At 41.7% G+C, this 17,816-nt stretch overlaps 1 protein-coding gene across 2 annotated transcripts in view; it reads left to right on the forward strand.

Annotated features, from left to right (window-relative positions):
* Positions 1-17,816, forward strand: part of LOC145393479 (uncharacterized) — a 120,460-nt gene that overhangs the window by 10,525 nt on the left and 92,119 nt on the right. The window contains exons 2-5 of one of the 2 annotated variants that reach the window (XM_080267589.1): positions 284-359; positions 2,832-3,181; positions 3,517-3,756; positions 5,487-5,582. In XM_080267589.1, coding sequence (XP_080123715.1) covers positions 2,861-3,181; positions 3,517-3,756; positions 5,487-5,582 — 657 coding nt within the window. In that variant the 5' untranslated portion in view covers positions 284-359; positions 2,832-2,860. The remainder of the gene's footprint in view (positions 1-283; positions 360-2,831; positions 3,182-3,516; positions 3,757-5,486; positions 5,583-17,816) is intronic. The other variant, XM_080267588.1, reaches the window with a different exon arrangement.

Genomic DNA, 17,816 nt, shown 5'->3' on the forward strand with positions numbered 1-17,816 from the left:
TGTACTAGATCTATAGGCAGTGGCTTACCTTACCAAGTTCAAAACATAACTACAGGTTATAGGTACGTATAGTAAACCGAACCTTATGCATTTTATGGAATGCTTGTAGCCTATGTGTCTCCGAGTGTATGTGGTATTAACTAATTAGCTGATAGCTGTTTTTCCTTCTTCTGCCCCGTAATGTCAGTTTGGTGTGTGATTCAAGAGCGGCATATGATAAGTTTTCATCACTGGCCAGCCTATCTTGTCACGTTGAATTAACTTCGAGTTAATCTGACCGCAGGATGTTCAGCCAGAACCCATCCAGCTGAGAGACGGCGTGGGGGATCCGGTTGTGCCCTGTGCATCGTTGACGTTGTGTAAGCCTTGATATGAATGTTGTGTAGCCTTCGTTCATTGATCTTTGGGCCTTTTGCCTAAACACTGGGATTCTCCCCCTTCTTTCAGTAGTCTCTTCGGTGCGATGACGCTTATTGAACATCTTACAACCGCCAAACGATTTTATTCAGTTAAGGGGAGGCCTTTCTCAGCAGAGAAGTTAAAGGAGTATTTGTCAGACAGACTTAGTCAGATATCACAGCTGAATAAAATCACCACGTGGTAGCAAGAAGCAGTTATAATAAACGTCATCGTGTTGAAGAAGGTGGCTGGTTGATGTAGATTACATGAGGTGTAGTTTTCATCTGTACTTGGAAATTTTGAAACTAACCATTCTCTGTTTAGGTGCTGTCCCTTCCTCATGTTACTAACTTTCCCATCTTTGCTAATTTCTCTCGTAGTGATGCAAGTATTGTACTGGTAGGTATTCATGCTAACCTATATTTCGTTCTCTGTACGGATTGTTTTGGTTATTAGCTATTGTATTCATCTGGTGTAGTAAATCAGATGACACTGGTAAGCGAACCATATTTATAGAATTGTAGTTTTTGTTCAGTACAGTATGTTGCCTGATAACGTATTGGGGTCACTATATTGTGCTGTATATGGTAATTGTTCTTCAGCAGTATTATGGTACCGGTAGTAGTAAGTTGCTGAAACCTCCGAGACACGAAAACTTTGAAAGTAATAAGTGATGTTCCTCTTAGGTGTGTTCTCATCGTCGGTATTGTTTGCATAAGTAAAGTAATGCTTGTCATATTAAGTCACAGTTTATTGAATGTGTCGCAGCCGATGACTTAGTTGCTTAACTGTTACGCAGAAATGTTTTCAGTTAATCAGTCATAGAATATATTAAGACTTGAACAGGTAGGGCCTATATACTGTAGATAAGTAGACAATACAGTAGGCAATACGTGGAGTAGCTAGATAATATATACATAGAGTTAGCGATATTCAGATGTGTTCATATTTTCTGTAGCTAGATGGAGTGGACGATACTTTAGCAACATGTAAACATTTAGCAGACTATATTGAAACTTGGAGTAGACCTAAATGATCATTAGACGTGGAGTAGGTGATATTTAGTTAAAAAGTAAATGATATGCAGTACAGACGTAGATTAACAGCAATAGATGGAGTAGATGACAGTTAACCATGGAGTAGATGATGTTTACTCTAGAGTAGATGATATTTACTGTGGAGTAGATCATGATTAAATGTGGAGTAGATGACATTTAGATGTGGAGTAGATGACATTTAGATGTGGAACAGATGACATTTAGATGTGGAGTAGATGACATATAGATGTGGAGTAGATGAACTTTAGATGTGGAGTAGTTGACACTTAGATGTGGAAAAGACACATGTGGAGTACGATAGGTGACCTTCAGATATGGAGTAGCCAGTAGACTGTATTTAGATGGTGAGTACACAGTATGTTCAATATGGAGTAAACGATATTAGCTTCTTCGTTACGGTGCGGTGACGTTTCATTGTATTCGTATTATATTCAATTTATTCACCTTGATAGAAACTTGAAACTGGAGAGATAAGATATATATACTACTAGCATTCATTAACCCCTTCGGTACGAAATCCCTTAGCAGAGGAAAACTATCTCACAAAAGTAAATTTAAAAACATGTTATCATAATGAAAGGGTTTAGAATTTGTTTAGTCCTTTTACTGTGTTGAGCGCACCTGGGTATTTTATTCAGGTGAACACCGAATGGTTTTGTTCAGTGAGGGAAATCTTGAAAGTCAGAGGCTTCAAAAAGTACGGTATTTAAAGTAACCCTTTCTCTGCCATCAACGCATCTGGGAGACAAGCACTTGAAAGTTTTGTTGATGATCTTAACAGCCAGTAGTTCCAAGTCATGCTGAAGCTGTTGTATCGCCTCAGTAATCAGAATTTCCATTTGTGGTAATAAATCTTCCAGTTAGAGGGTGAACCTGCTGGAATGTGATGACCTGACATGTGACTGACAAGGAAAGTGCCCAGACATTCTTCCCAGACTGTGACAAATGACTAAATTTGCTCAGATAACCAGAAGCGTTAATTAAGATGTTTGAAAACTTCTTCGAGAAACAATTGTCCGTAGAAGTTACCGTACCATAATTATTATTGGGAACAGTGTTTTCTCGTGCTGTATTTTGAACCCTAGTATTCATTGTACTTATGTTGTGAAGCGTTTCGTAGATACAGTTAGCTAGTTGTGTAAAATATGTCTGTGCATTCTGTCTGCACACAGGTCATTAAGGTAAATAAGCACTAGGCTGTAGGTTCAAGATCTGAAGATAGGATGTTCAGTGACATCCACTTCCCTTCGGTCATAGCATGGGTGAGGGTAAATTTCTGTACAAGCACTTATGCACAGCTTAAGCTTGGGCAAGTTCATAAGTACTGTATGGCCACTGATCCCAATTTCAGTGGCCTGGTGATTGTACTTTCAGATGAGTCGTAAGGTTGTGTGCAAAGCGTTATGGTAGGGGCGAGTGTGGGCGGCAACGCAGTTGGAGGTGGTGGCTCGTCTGTGAACTCCCTTCATCATGACGGCCCACCCCAATCTACCGCTGCTGCTGCTGCCCTGCTTACTGCCTTCACCACTTCTAAACACGAGTCCCTCCCCGCCACTGCCGCCCCACCATCCCCAGCAGCTGCACCGGCGGGGAGTGAGACCCTGAGCCAGAGCCTATACACCTCGCTCAGAGCTTTCTACGAGAGAATGACCAACTATACCAATTCTTGCCGGGCTAACTGCTCCGGCCGTGGCGAATGTCTTAATGGTACCTGTTTCTGTCTGGTGAGTGGTTAATGTAGTAATAAAGCAGTAATAGTAGGTAATATAGTTGTATCAGGAATGTATTAGTTTACTTATTGCAGAATAAGCGTTGTTTAGCTTTTATGAAGTTCATTTTGAAGACGTGTTTGCTTAGCCTCTGACCCCTCCTCCCCACAATTAATTTATTAGCTGTTGTATTTATTTGCAATTATGCTGAATATTATAATAATGATTTGATGCATTCATATTATTGTTTATGCCAACATTTTTTGGGGGAGGAGGTACAGGTATATTAACTTTTTCAATTTTTATTTTTTGGTACTGTAATTGTTTCTCTTTACCTTATCATCCCGTAGGTACAGTATGAGGGTGACACCTGCCGTGACCCAAACATGGCATACTTTATCAGCTTCGCCACTGTATTCTACCTTATAGCAGCAGTGAGTCTGGCTCAGCTGATAGTGTGCATACGGGCTGAGTACTACAAACAAAAGACACCTTCCCTGCGCCGCGCCTGTAGGGTCACCACACAGAAAATGTTGTATGTCATCACCTTTGTGGCCGCAACACTCAGGGGCGCATACTTCTCTTCACCGGTGAGTGTGGCAGTTGTATATGTGATGAAGTGTTGGGTTTAACTATGTGTGATAAGTGTAAGGTCTGCTTTGTCTTATGCTTTTTCCAGATCCATAAATGCCATAAACACCTTATTTTCCTTCTCACATGCCTTCTCCACTGTCTGTCTCACTGCAAATATTTGATCCACACATCCCCTGCCACTCGTAAAGCCACCCTGTTTGTCACCCACTAGGACTTCTGAATCTCTCTTACTTTCTCTCTAATAATTCTCCCATATATCTTCCCTACAGCACTCAGTAGACTTATGCCACAATAATTCTTGCACTCACATCACTCACTATTTTATTTGTGCAGGGGTAACATCACTGCCTTTTTCCACTCTGCTAGCACAGTTTCACTCAGCCATGCTTTCTTACATATCTCCAACAAGCACTTCATTCCACTCTCCCCACCACACTTAATCATCTCTGCATACACCTCATCAGTACCAGTTGCTTTCCCATTTTCCAGCCACTTCACAGTGTTCTTCACCTCTGTGAGTGTCACGTTTCCTGGCACTGCTTTCCTTCTCTGTACACCCTCCCAAAACCATTCATGTTAACAGTTGCATTGCTGTCTCCATTTCCATTCATCAGCCTTTCAAAATATTCTTTCCGTTTGGTCCTTACTTCATCCCGATGGGTTAATGAACAGCCACTTACATCCTCACTTTCACATTTCCTTCTGCCGTCGCTTCAACATTTCCACATCTCTTTCCAGAATAACTTCCTATTTTCAGAGTAATTTACATTCAATTTTCTTCCTAGATTATCATTTACCTCCTTCTTTTTCCACTTCACCAGTCTCTTTATTTCGCTCAGTTATCGAAAACATCCACAGGCTCATCACTTACAGCAAATGTCAACTTATGTTAGTGCTACCAACCGTCCGTATGACGCAAAGCAGAGGGCACCGAAACGGTGTTTTAGCAATTGTTTTCACCAAATTTCAGGACATGACCTTTGTCTTTGATTTTACATAATACAAGTACCGTATTGTCTTCCAAGGTAATGATTTATACACAGCTTAGCTTATACAGTAGCCTACATCTTTCATGTGCCTCATTATTGGTATAGTTGACAGGCCAAGATAAAATATTCCTGATGCAGGAGAGAGAATGTGTGCTTGTGAATCAGGCATGGCCGCCATTATGTGAGGGCCACCAGGATATGTTGACAGATTACAGTACAGTACTTGATATGTATGGTAATGCTACTGAATTTTGTTTTTCTAGTAATAACAGTTCTTAGGATATTTATGCGAAGACAGTAGTAAATTTTTGCTCCAGTTTGTTTTAAGTGATGTATAATGGCTACTTCCAGATAATTTTATTCAGCAGAAAGTGAGAAATGGAACTGGGGCTCCCTTTTTCACATTCTTTTATATTAAAAAAACTACATAAATACTCTAGGTTTTCTCATTCTGGGCAAACAGTAACCCCATTACTGCAGTGGTGCATTATTTTAGTTTAGGCTACTCTTGCTACCTGAACACTATTTTATTAACTTTGAAGTGATGTCTAGCAGTGTAGGAGTGAATGAATAAAAGTCACCCAAAGGCTGAATAAAAGTATATGGTAATAGCAAGAATGAAGTACAAATTACATTATTTAGATCATGGGATTTAATACCATATTACGATGATGTAGTAGTACTGATACCGGTATGCCTGTTTGTTTGTTTATTTATTTATGTATTTATTCTGCCAGTCCAACGCGGATCTGCAACTGGCGCCCTCCTTTATGAGCGCCTTCTATCCCATCATTCTTAGTGGGGGCTCACTCATCGTCTGCTTCTGGGCTGAGGTATGTAGTATCGCAGTAAAAAGTTCACCTGTTTCTCTGTCAACGTCACACTTAGGGCACATACTCCACATTTCTCTCAGTTGCATCATGTCAAGAGAATAATCAGTGATAAGAGAAACATACCAAGCAGTGCAGTGTAAAAGAGGTGAAATATTAGATGAGCTTTTGTTCCATTTTGTACTACAGGAGGATTTGTAAGAGTGACTGATGTGTGAATGAGTGCTGATGTTATCTGTATCCTCCAGTAAAGGTAAGTTGATGAGTACAGTACTGTGATAATAGAGTTTTGTTATGATTATGTATGTATTTTGCCAGATTTTATATATAAGAACCAGTATTATTATGTATTGATGGCATTCATGACATACACAAACTCTAGTATTAGCCACCCAACATAGTAGTGGGATATTGGTCCTGAATGATTTTGATGATTATGGTGGTGTAATAAACAGCTAGGTAGGTCTTAATATTCAGCCTTGACCTTCATCTTGGCTTGCCCAGTTTCTCATTTCAACAGCATATTGGCATCACCTCTGACATTTTACTGTTGAACTACTTACCTTAAAATTAGTCTGGGTCGTCTGTTAAGCTCTTCAGTCTGGTGTTGTGTTTTCGTAGGTTATTCTTGCAACCACTAGATGATTTTACTCAGTAAGGACCTTGCATGCAGTGAGTTAACATAGACTCTTTCTTTTCCGTTCCAAGTTGAGTACATCATCTGGAGGTAGTAAAACTCGTGTCGTAGGACTGAAGGGACTAATCCTTTCATTGGGTTGGGTAATATGGTTACACTATATCAGACTATTAGCTCATATGTGAAAGTATTTGTGAATGCAGATGCTGTATTGTATAAGCTAGAATGGTGGTAATTAGATGAGGGTTAGAATAGTTAGCTGCATTTGAATATGCTTAAGCGTTAGACAAATCTTTGACATATTTGCTGACAAGCAGAAGCTAGGCTTTGGTCGTTTGAATGATGGTGTTGTAATTGTTGATTATCGCTCCATGGTTACGTAACTCATTGAGCTCTGGGATGTCGTTTTCATTTTACTCTTGCCATCCCCTGATGATTATATTCAAGTTAGGATAAATTTTTGAAATTGGAAAGATTATATAATGGCCCTGCTTAAAGCCATACATATGAGGCACTGCTTGAGTTGAACAATCGTCTGGTAGTAGCAAGAGTAAGCAAAGGTGGACGTCACCCAGAGTCTACACTAGTTATTAAAGGTCTATCTATCTATCTATCTATTGCCAGACGCCTCATCCCGTTTGGGGTGGCCACAAACAAATCGCCTCCAAGTCGCCCTGTCCCCCGCCATTTCACTACCCTGCTCCCAACTCACACCCCCCTCTCTCATATACCTCTCCACCCCATCCCTCCATCTCATCCTCGGTCTCCCCCTCCCTCTTCCACCCTCCACCTCACTCACATACACTCTCTTCGTCAGTCTTTCACCCTCCATCCTCTCCACATGGCCAAACCACCTCAGTGTGTTCCTCACAACGCTTCCTATCACATCCACATCAACACCACAACGCTCCTTTATATCCTCATTCGTCAGCCTGTCTCTCCACGTGACTCCACAAGCTCCTCTTAAATAACTCATTTCCACTGCTCTCACTCTTGACTTGTGTCCTTCTTGGTAATTACGGTTTGTTATATCGGATGAACCCTTAGTGAGCAGAACATTGAAAAAAAATTTAGTTCCTGCCCTGCAGTTAACATTCTGTGCTTACCATCCCAACCTATTCTTAACATGCTGCTATACTTGGCTGCATGGGTTGTGAAAATTGGTGTGGTTAAGAATGAATGATTTTATTTTTTTTTACGGTTAGCATTATTTTTCAGTAGAGAGGTGTGTTGTAGAACAAGGGGTCGTTACTGAACTAAGGGTAGAAATACTTTGATCTTATGAGGTCATTCATTATGGAATGTGGTATCAGCCTATTGATAAATTAACTGATGATAAAGGTAATGCCTTGACAGAATGTGATAAAAGCCTGTTGGTGAATAGATGATAATACATAAAGGTCTGTGTTGAGGCCAGCCTATACAGAATGTGGTATTGGCCTACAGATAAATAGTGTAGATATCAAACATTACAGTATAATGCCATGAGATTTATGTTGAGGCCACCCGTTATGTCTTGTCAGCCTGTTGATAAATACATACGCGTCAGCCTGTAGTTTACGTTTCCGCTTTGAGACCATGCCAGCATGTGTTGATAACAAGATAAACACCTATAGATCTGTGTTGAGGGAATCAGACTTGGGATGATGATGATAATGATAATGACTCTGGCTTCATAATCCATCCAGTGTTAAATACATTACGTAGCTAAAGAGTTGCAGTACAGTATTCACATTCAGAATGGAATCTGCTTTACTCCCTTCCACCACAGTCCCAGAGATTTGTTTTATATTAAGGATCAGTTGAGCTCAGAAGTTTAAACACTATAATTATATATCTTCTCAACCCTATTCGATCCTTCTAAAGTAAGTATATTAAAGAACATCATTATACTGAGTGATATTTGTTAGTGACAAAATACTTTGAGAAAGCAGTTAATGCCTTCAGTGCATTTTTCATTAGTCTAACACGGTACGATTTTGTTCAACCTAGGAAGGGTCTTCAGTGGTGGAGGGGTTGGCGAAGATGATATCACACCCCTCCAGTTCGAAAAGTCAGTCGTAAGGTGAGAAAAAGTGTCTGGAGATTGCAAGAATACGAACAGTCTGTCCGTCCTAATAAGGTTACAAAAACTGCCTGGAGATGGCAAAAAAAAGCTAAGTCGTCATCGGTGTGACGGGATCAAAGCGGTTATTTCGGGATGGGGAGTTTCGCAATGCACAAAAGTCGCTTTGTTAACTTTCAGGCTCCTGTGACACTCAGCTGAATGATAATGTGTGGCGATAGGTGGAATACTAGAGTTGTCCAGACTGTGAGAGAGTTAATAGTCAAACAGTATAAACGCTTAAGTTCTTATGACTCGCTTGGATTATTAAAATCGTCTGGATGTTGCTGGAAGGGAATACTACAGTTGTTCCGACCAAAGGAAGGTAATGCGATTAGATAATTTGGATGCGTAATGGGTGAATGATAACGATACTGGACTGACTTGCCCCATGTCTTTTTATATACTCTGCTACAAGCGCAGTGAGGCCCTCTTGGGCCGCAAAGCGCTTGCTCAAATGAGAGCAGTTTCTGGTTCACGCTTCAATCTGCTCGAAACCAACGATTTATGCATCGACACAGGAGTCAGCACTGAACGGCCTTAGGGCAGTTAGGGGTCAAAACACCCCTTCAGAAAATATCAGTCTACATCAGATTGAAAACGTCCATCTGGGACCGAATTCCAACCATTCTGTCATGGTTGAAAATCCAGTTTCCACTTCTGGCTGCACTACACTTCCCTTACACAGGATTATAGTATATTAGATAATTTCTCTCTCTCTCTCTCTCTCTCTCTCTCTCTCTCTCAAAAAAAAAAGCATTACACCCCTGCATCAGTACTTCTATACCGTGTGTGTGTGTGTGTGTGTGTGTGTGTGTGTGTGTGTGTGTGTGTGTGTGTGAGACAGACAGACAGTCAGGCAGTTACTAATAAATGAAAGTGTATTAATACGTTGAGTTTGCGTATCGTCAGTGAAGAATGCGTCAGAGTGGTAGTACTGTGTATGGTGTAGCGTTCAGCGTGTTCAGCTTGCGTAGTATGCGTAACCCACTTCGTTATGTAGCGTTAATAATAGTCACGGCTTTGCGTATCATCACTGAAGAATGCGTCACTGGTAGAATGAATGTGGTAAAGTCATTGTAGTAGAGTCAGTGTGATAGAATGATTGTGGTAAAGTAACTGTAGTAGTCAGTGTGGTAGAATGAATGTGGTAAAGTTGTTGTAGTAGTCAGTGGTATGTGTAGGCTCTGATGATGCCTCCACATGCCACATACAGTAGAATGATGGTAGAGATAGTGATGTTTGGCGGCACTGTGGTAGAATGATGGTAGAGTACGTGATGTGGCGGCACTGTGGTAGAATGATGGTAGACTTCATGGTGTGTGGCGGCACTGTGGTAGAATGATGGTTGAGTACGTGGTGTGTGGCGGCACTGTGGTAGAATGAATGTGGTAAAGTCACTGTGGCCGAGTCATTGTTGTGTGTAGTTGCTGTGCCTGTGGTAGATTCAGCTTTGTGTTTAGCCACTGTGGTAAAATCAGTGGTATGTAGTCACAATGGTAGTCGGTATGGTATGGTTGTCAGTGTGGTCGAATAAGTACAGTAGGCTGGTCAGTATGGTGGGTTGGTCAGTATGGTGGTCAGTTTAATAAGGTCAGTATGGTAGACTAGTCAGTATGGTAATCAGTGCGGTAAGGTCAGAATGGTAGGCTGGTCAGTATGGTTGTTTATGTGGTAGAATCGGTATGGTAGTCAATTCCATAGGGTGAGTATGGTAGTCAATTCCATAGGGTGAGTATGGTTGTCACTGTGGTAAGGTCATTATGGTAGGCCAGTCAGTGCAGTGAGGTCAGAATGGTAGGCTGGTCAGTATAGTAGAGACGGTGTGGTAGTATCATTGGGTGTGTGGTAGGTTCAGTGTGGTAGAGTGTGGCGTAGCGTATGGCTTGCGTAATGTGTATGACCCGCTTAGCTTGCTTCGCTTCCCGGTATGGTCAGCTTGGTTTGTCACGTGGCTGCTGCGTAGAGAGAGAGAGAGAGAGAGAGAGAGAGTAAAAAAGAATGGTGTAGATAAGAAAAACTAACGGTACAGGGAAAGGCAGAGGAAAATAATTTGATAAAAAGGTTGGGAAAGGGAAAAAAGGAAATGAAATAGATAATTGCTGTGAGAGAAGTTCTAGTGATAAAGGAAGAAGACGGAAAAACACAATGATAATTTAACACAGGAAGTTGACTAAAAGGACAGGTAGAGGAAAAGGTAATGATAATGGGGGAGAGAGAAAATCGGTGATGTTGAGGAGTGGAGGAAATGTAATAAGAAGAAAGGGAGGATGATAATGATTAATAGGGAGGAAGGGAATTGGGGGGGAAATTGATAATGAAGGGGAAAAAGGAGGTAGAGAGGAAGAGAGAGAGAAATAAAAATAATAGAAAGGGAGGAAGGAAAGGAAAAAAGTTAACAGGAGGGGATGGAGAGGGAGAGAGAGAGAAAGAAAGTTACAGTAGAGAGGCTGGGAGGGCAACATGTGATAGCCACGTGGAGAGTTGGAAAATTATCAGGAATATTAGGTAAAAACAGTGGGGAGGGGGAGGGAAGAAAGAGAAAAATTGAAGGGAGAGGGGAGAAAGGATGGCAGAGAGGATGGGATGTTAACATGTGATATCCACGTGATGAGTAGGAGGGTAATTAGAAACAGGAGGCGAAGAAGAGAAGTGAGAGCTAGAAATAAATGAAAATGAAGGGAAGGAAGGAGAAAGTTCGAAGGGAGGTGATGGGTAGGGGGAGATGAAGAGAGGAAGTTAAATTGAGGGATTATCATAGAGACAGTAGAGAAAGTAGGAGGAGAATGATAGGTTGAGGATTAAAAAAAACAAAAAAAAAACGAGAGGAAAGGGGAGAGTGATGATGGTGACATGGTGTGATTGTGGTGGTGATGGATTGTGTTTAGTAACGGAATTTATTGTATCTTATTACAGTACTGATGATGGTGGTGGTATAAAGTGTGGTCTGTTCCATTGTAGAAACAGAAGGTGGAGGCAACTGTAACAGTTAATTATTGTACTGAAGATGGTGGTGGTGCAAGTTCCTCTGGGATGTTGGAATATTAATGCAATAGTAAAGGTGGTAGGGGATATGGTACATCTATTTTTTATAGTACTGAAGGTGGTGGTGGTGAGTGGGTGGGCGGGTAGTGGTGTATTAGTAGTAGTAGTAGTAGTAGTAGTAGTAATGTAATAGTAATATTTGGATGGCTTAATTGTATTACAGTACTGAAGTTGTTCGTGATGAAGTGACAGTGATTTGTAAAAGTATATTACAAGTGGTGGTACTGGTGGTGGTGTTGTAATGTATGGGTGGTATTAGTATATTTTAGTTCTGAAGGTGGTGGTGGTGGTGGCGGCCGTATTATTATTATTATTATTATTAGTAGTAGTAGTAGTAATAGAAGTAGTAGTAGTAGTGGTGGTGGTGATGGTGATGGTGGTGGTACAGTGAATGGCATAAGTATATTACACCATTACAGTATTGAAGCTTGTGTTGGTATTGTAACGTATGGGTAGTATCAGCCGTGTCACCGGTGGTGGTGGTTACAGCGTTGGGCCTGGAGTGGTGGTGAGGTGGGCGCCCCGTATCGACCCAGGTGCAGATGTACTTGAGTGCAGGTGTACCGGAAGCACCTCTGCCTTCCATCCCTCACTCTCCCCTCCCCTCCACTACCTTCTCTTGTGTCCTACCTCCCCTCTGACCTACACTTCCTCCCCTTCCCACTCCTCCATACCACCCCAGTGCACTGTGAAGTGGGGTGAGGTGGACTTGGAGACAATGTTGTTTATATTTGGGAACACGCCTTCTGTGGGGGACGAGGAGCATGCTGAGAGAGAGAGAGAGAGAGAGAGAGAGTTATGTACTATGTAGATATTTAAGATGTGTATGGGTGTTTCCTATGCTTATGTGTGTATATGTGACTGTACATGCTCTGTCTTTTGTAACTGTTCAGTATGCAGTGTGTGTGTGTGTGTGGTTTAAGTTCAAGGTATCGCCGATTCTGACGCATGGATGACGAGTTGGAGCACTGTGAGTTGGAGTAAGAAAAGATCAGCAGGGGTCATATTAATGCGCAGTGTCAACTAATTCGTACTCTACACTGATCAACGCATTTGTGTATTGTATATGGTTAGTCATTGTTTTGTCGTATTTTCTTCCAATATTCACAGTGGTTTGGTTATGAAGTGTTTCGTAACTATAAAGATATTAGTATGAACAAGTATTCATATTGTTCATACAAACAGCTTAAACCCAAGACCGTTTATGAATAAGGTTCGGGAGAAGGTTAGAGGGTGGTTGTAAAATTGAAGTTGGAGATGAGGGAAGTTGAACAAGGTTGATGGCTGAAGAACTGAAGGCGGGGGATGGATTTAGTTGATGAGTTTAACACTATAATAATGTCTCCCCCTCAGCTGAATAGAATCGTCTGGCGGTGGCAGGAGTAGATCGGATGTGTTATCATACAGAGTGAGTTAATGAAGACTGTCTAACCTGTTCGTTGGGAGAGAGCTTTCCTGAGTTTGACAAAAGCGTTTGGCCATAGAGAGAGAGTCTTTGTACTGAAGGGGTTAAGTTTAGGATTAGGTTAGCAAGAGGATATATCTTAACCCCTTCGGCCCTAGGACTTACTTATTTTCGTTGTTGCTGTTTTTGAACGATTTTATTCAGCTCAGGGGAGGCTTCTTGATCTTAAAGGGGTTAGACAGTCTCCAATAACCTCTTCACTAACGGACTTCTTAAAGTTGAATAAAAACATCTGAAAGTAGACAGAATAAAGGTAAAAAAAAACATGTTGTAGGACTGGAGGAGTTAAGAGTAGAAAGTTCACGGATTTTTATTAAGCTTTGCGTGACAGGTTGGATATTGGGACCATAGGTAAATTCTGTTGAAGTGTATTATTGTATTTCTCTGTACCCTTAAAGTAGGGGTGGTAACGAAACACACACACACACACACACACACACACACACACACACACACACACACACACACACACACACACACACACACACACACACACACACACACACACACACACACACACACACACACACACACACACACACACACACACACACACACACACACACACACACACACACACACACACACACACACACACACACACACACACACACACACACACACACACACACACACACACACACACACACACACACACACACACACACACACACACACACACACACACACACACACACACACACACACACACACACACACACACACACACACACACACACACACACACACACACACACACACACACACACACACACACACACACACACACACACACACACACACACACACACACACACACACACACACACACACACACACACACACACACACACACACACACACACACACACACACACACACACACACACACACACACACACACACACACACACACACACACACACACACACACACACACACACACACACACACACACACACACACACGGGTATTTCACTCAGACACCTTCAGACCGAGACCTGAAGAAAAGCGTCAGACTGTTTGAGTAAGAATAAAGTCACCATACAGAAAATGTTAACAGAATATTAACTCCTTCACTACGAGAGGTCTGCCCTAAGCTGAATCCATCCTGTTGTGGTAACCGGAATGTAATAAAAAAGAAGTCGTTATCACTTCGCACTAGGTACAGTTGTCCTAGGTTATGGTTTACGTACCCGAGGAACAAGGGGTTTTAGCGAAGTGATGACTACTTGTGGGGGATTAAGACGACGGAATTTTCCCTGGGGAATGTAAAAGGTAAATAGGATAAGGGGTACAGATACCGGAACAAATTAAGAACCACGTTGTGACGCATGGGAAGAGTTTGAATATACGACTCAGTGTAAGTAAATTAGGGATGGAGCGTGATGAGTAATGAGTAGGGAATGACGACGAAGTTAGTTTCCAAAGTTAATGAAGTGAGTTGAGCCTGGACAAATGGAGAAGCGCTTTGTGTCTGCACATGTTCCCGAGGCGTATGACCCGATATACGGCACAGTGTAACAAACAAGGGATAGATCTTAATAACTGCCGTATGAACAACGTTAATTCCACGAAAGAATGTTAGAGGTAAATAGGATAAGCATTATAGAGACAAATTAGGGAACACGTTGTCTTTGCTCACGATTCTGAATCTTACGACGAGGTTAAATATACCACCCAGTGACACCGAACAAAAATGGATAGAGCATGATTCTCTTAGTCTTTTGGGGATTACGACGAATTTAGTTCCCAGAATTAATGAAGTAAACAGTACCGGGACATATTAGGAAACATGTAGTCTTTGCTCATGAATTTTGAAGCATATGACGAGGTTAATTATATGATCTAGTATAACAAGCAAGGGATAGAGCTTGCTGATATCTGCCCTGTGAAGATTATGATAACATTAACTTCCCGAAAGAATGTAAGAAGTAAATAGGATAAGCAGTACTGGAACAGTTTAGGAAGTGCGTTGTCTTTGTTCACGTCTCTGAAACTTTGACGAGGTTAAATATACGGTCCAGTGTATCTAAACAAAAAGGGATTTTGCTTGATTCTGACAGCCACTGGGGATTACGACGAAGGTAGTGTTCAAAATGACTAAATGGCAAAGAATAGTTGTATTAGGGTAAATGACAAAGCACACCATCTTTCCTCACATTTTGAAACATGTGACGGGGATAAAGATAAGACCCAGTACTAACCAAACAATAAGTGATAGAGCATGGTGACAAATTCCTTACAAGGTTTACGACAACTTTAGTTCCCAGAATTAGAAGTAAGAGATTAAGCAATACCACGGAAAATGAGAGAGCACGGTGTTCTATCTCACGTTATTGAATTTGATGTTACAGAAAGCCCGGAGTGAACTTAGGTAGGTGAGTGAAGGAGAACACGATGGAATTTTGTGGTTTTGGTGGCGATTATTGTCCAAAGTGAGTATAAGTAGAAGAGACTTTAAGAGTAAGTGTGAATTAAGAAAGTGAGGCAAAACCTGGAAGAGATGAATGGTCTTGATAGTGATGGGTGTTGAGAGTGAGTGGAAGTGAAAGACTAACCAACCGGATGTCTAGGTTCATGCCCAGACTGAGAATAGTAAAAGGGAAGTCATGAATATGATGGATTTGATGACTAGAGTGAATGTAAGTAAAAGAGTAGCTGTGAATATGATGAATTTGATGCCCCTTAAGTAAAGGGGTGGCTGTGAATAGTCAGAGTAATGCCTGGAGTGAGTGTAAGTAAAGGGGTGGCTGTGATTATTATTAATTTGATACCTAGAGTGAGTGTAAGTAAAGGGATGGCTTTGAATGCGATTAATTTGATATCCAGAGTGAGTATAAATAAAAGCGAGGCTGTGAATATGAGGTTAATCTTTCTGTGGGTGTATTCAGCGGAGTATATAAGAATACGATGAAATTAAGTTTAGTTTAAGTATAAGCAGTTGGACTGAGAACAGAACGGGATGAAGCTTAGTATGGTGTAGGCAGAAGTTAAAAAACGGTGAAGTTACGCTGTGTATGAGAAAAGCAGAAATTACAAGATTAAGCTTCATACGAGTGTAGTCAGAAACGAAACAAGAACAGAGGTCACGCAGTACCAAGGATACAAATATGAAAGGCGGAGGCAGCTTGAATTGGAGAGTAGGGGTTGTGCAAGTAGAAGAGTGCAGCTGAGCGTAAGAGACTTAAGAATCTAGAAGTTGATGCCATGAGAGGAGTCAAGAATAGAGGTCACATAGTACCAGGAGGCAAAAGGAGGGCCGAAAGACATTGAGAATACGATGAGATTACGTTGAGTATAAGCAAGAGAAAGGATATTAATATAATGAGATCAAATTCGACTTAAGTAAGAGAGAAGCTAAGAGTCTTGAGGTTAATGCCCAGAGAGGATACAAAAATAGGGGCCAAACAGTACCCATGAGATAACAGAAGAAGATGTGCCATGATGGATTGCTCATGCTGGCGACGTAGCAAGGCCCCAGCTCTGGCACCCATGTCACGTTTCCTCCAGGCTCCCAACTGCCGGTGATAAAGGGATTACTTGTGTGGCCTGAGAGAGAGAGAGAGATTAGAATTCTTAAGATTCTGCGTGGGTACTCTCAGTTTCAGGTTTAGTGGGAAAATGGCATTTCCTACCGTGTTATTTGCCCAATTAGAAAATACAGTGTTTTACACGATACTTAGCAAGGATTTCTGGGTTGGTAGAGGGCAAATTAAAGTAAAATATTGTGATGTTAAACTGTAATCTGTACTGTCTTAGAGTGTTTAACAGCTCTGAATGTTTGTTACATCAAATAGAAAAAGGCAGATTGATGGATAAAATTTCTAATAGTTCCACTTCATGGCCTCTTGGCTTGCCCTTGATCCTGTTCTCTTCCCTTTCATTCCCAACAGGGTAATCCGGCAGTTTTTATTTAGAGGCCTTAAAGCGGTTGTCCCTCCCGGGTGTGTGTGTGTGTGTGTGTGTGTGTGTGTGTGTGTGTGTGTGTGTGTGTGTGTGTGTGTGTGTGTGCGCGTGTGCGTGTGTGTGCGTGCGCGCGCTCGATGGGAGTATGAAGAATGTGGCACCAATATCAATTGGGTGTAGTGAGGGGTAGAGGTAGCTAACTCATCGATGAAAGCCACTGACCTTAGGGTTTTTCTGCGCACATCACTCTCTTCTATCTCCGTTACTTTCTTCGTTCACCACACTCTGTCTGTTGTCTCTGTTACTCTGAACCCAGCTGTTGTAATTAACTCAGATTACATACCTACATTACAGTCTCTCTCTCTCTCTCTCTCTCTCTCTCTCTCTCTCTCTCTCTCTCTCTCTCTCTCACACACACACACACACACACACACACACAATACACACACACGAACGACCTGTGGAAAAACCAGGTACATATCTGGTTTGTGATTTTGTGTACAAGTGGTGGTTTCCTGTGCGACCGTCTTTACTAGGAACACTTGATGGCGTCTTGGAAGGCCTTTTGTGACGTATGTAAAGCAGGAGTTCTTTGGGGGTGACACGTGCTCTGAGGAATTTGACTCATACATACATATATTCTCTCTCTCTCTCTCTCCACCAAAACAAAGCATTACACCCCTGCATCAGTACTTCTACCGCTTCACCCCGTCACCATTGCGACGTAGTACACTGTGTAGTCCTAGCCCCTGCTTAATGGGGGCTACCAGGGGACTAGTTGAGCAAGTTTACGCACACTCCTATCTTATCTGACACGGTGATTTGTGAATTGAGTGGCAGGGTGAAGGATAGGTGGTGTGGTAGTGTTGGTTGGGTTGGTGATGGTTGTTTGGGTGATGGGTTTTTGTGAGTGTGGTAGTGGATGTGGTTGTTTAGGTGGTTGTATTGCCTGAGTTGTACTTTTGGTGATGATGGGTTGGATGGTGGTTGTGGTTGAATGGTAGTTTTGATGGTGATTGAGTGGTAGTAGTTCTGATAGAGGTTGTTGGTTGAGTGGTTGTGGTCGGTCGTGTTGTG

The sequence above is a fragment of the Coenobita brevimanus genome, chromosome 24 (assembly GCF_032717465.1).
Source record: "Coenobita brevimanus isolate Jiangsu-jjx chromosome 24, ASM3271746v2, whole genome shotgun sequence".
Classification (NCBI taxonomy): Eukaryota; Metazoa; Arthropoda; class Malacostraca; order Decapoda; family Coenobitidae; genus Coenobita; species Coenobita brevimanus.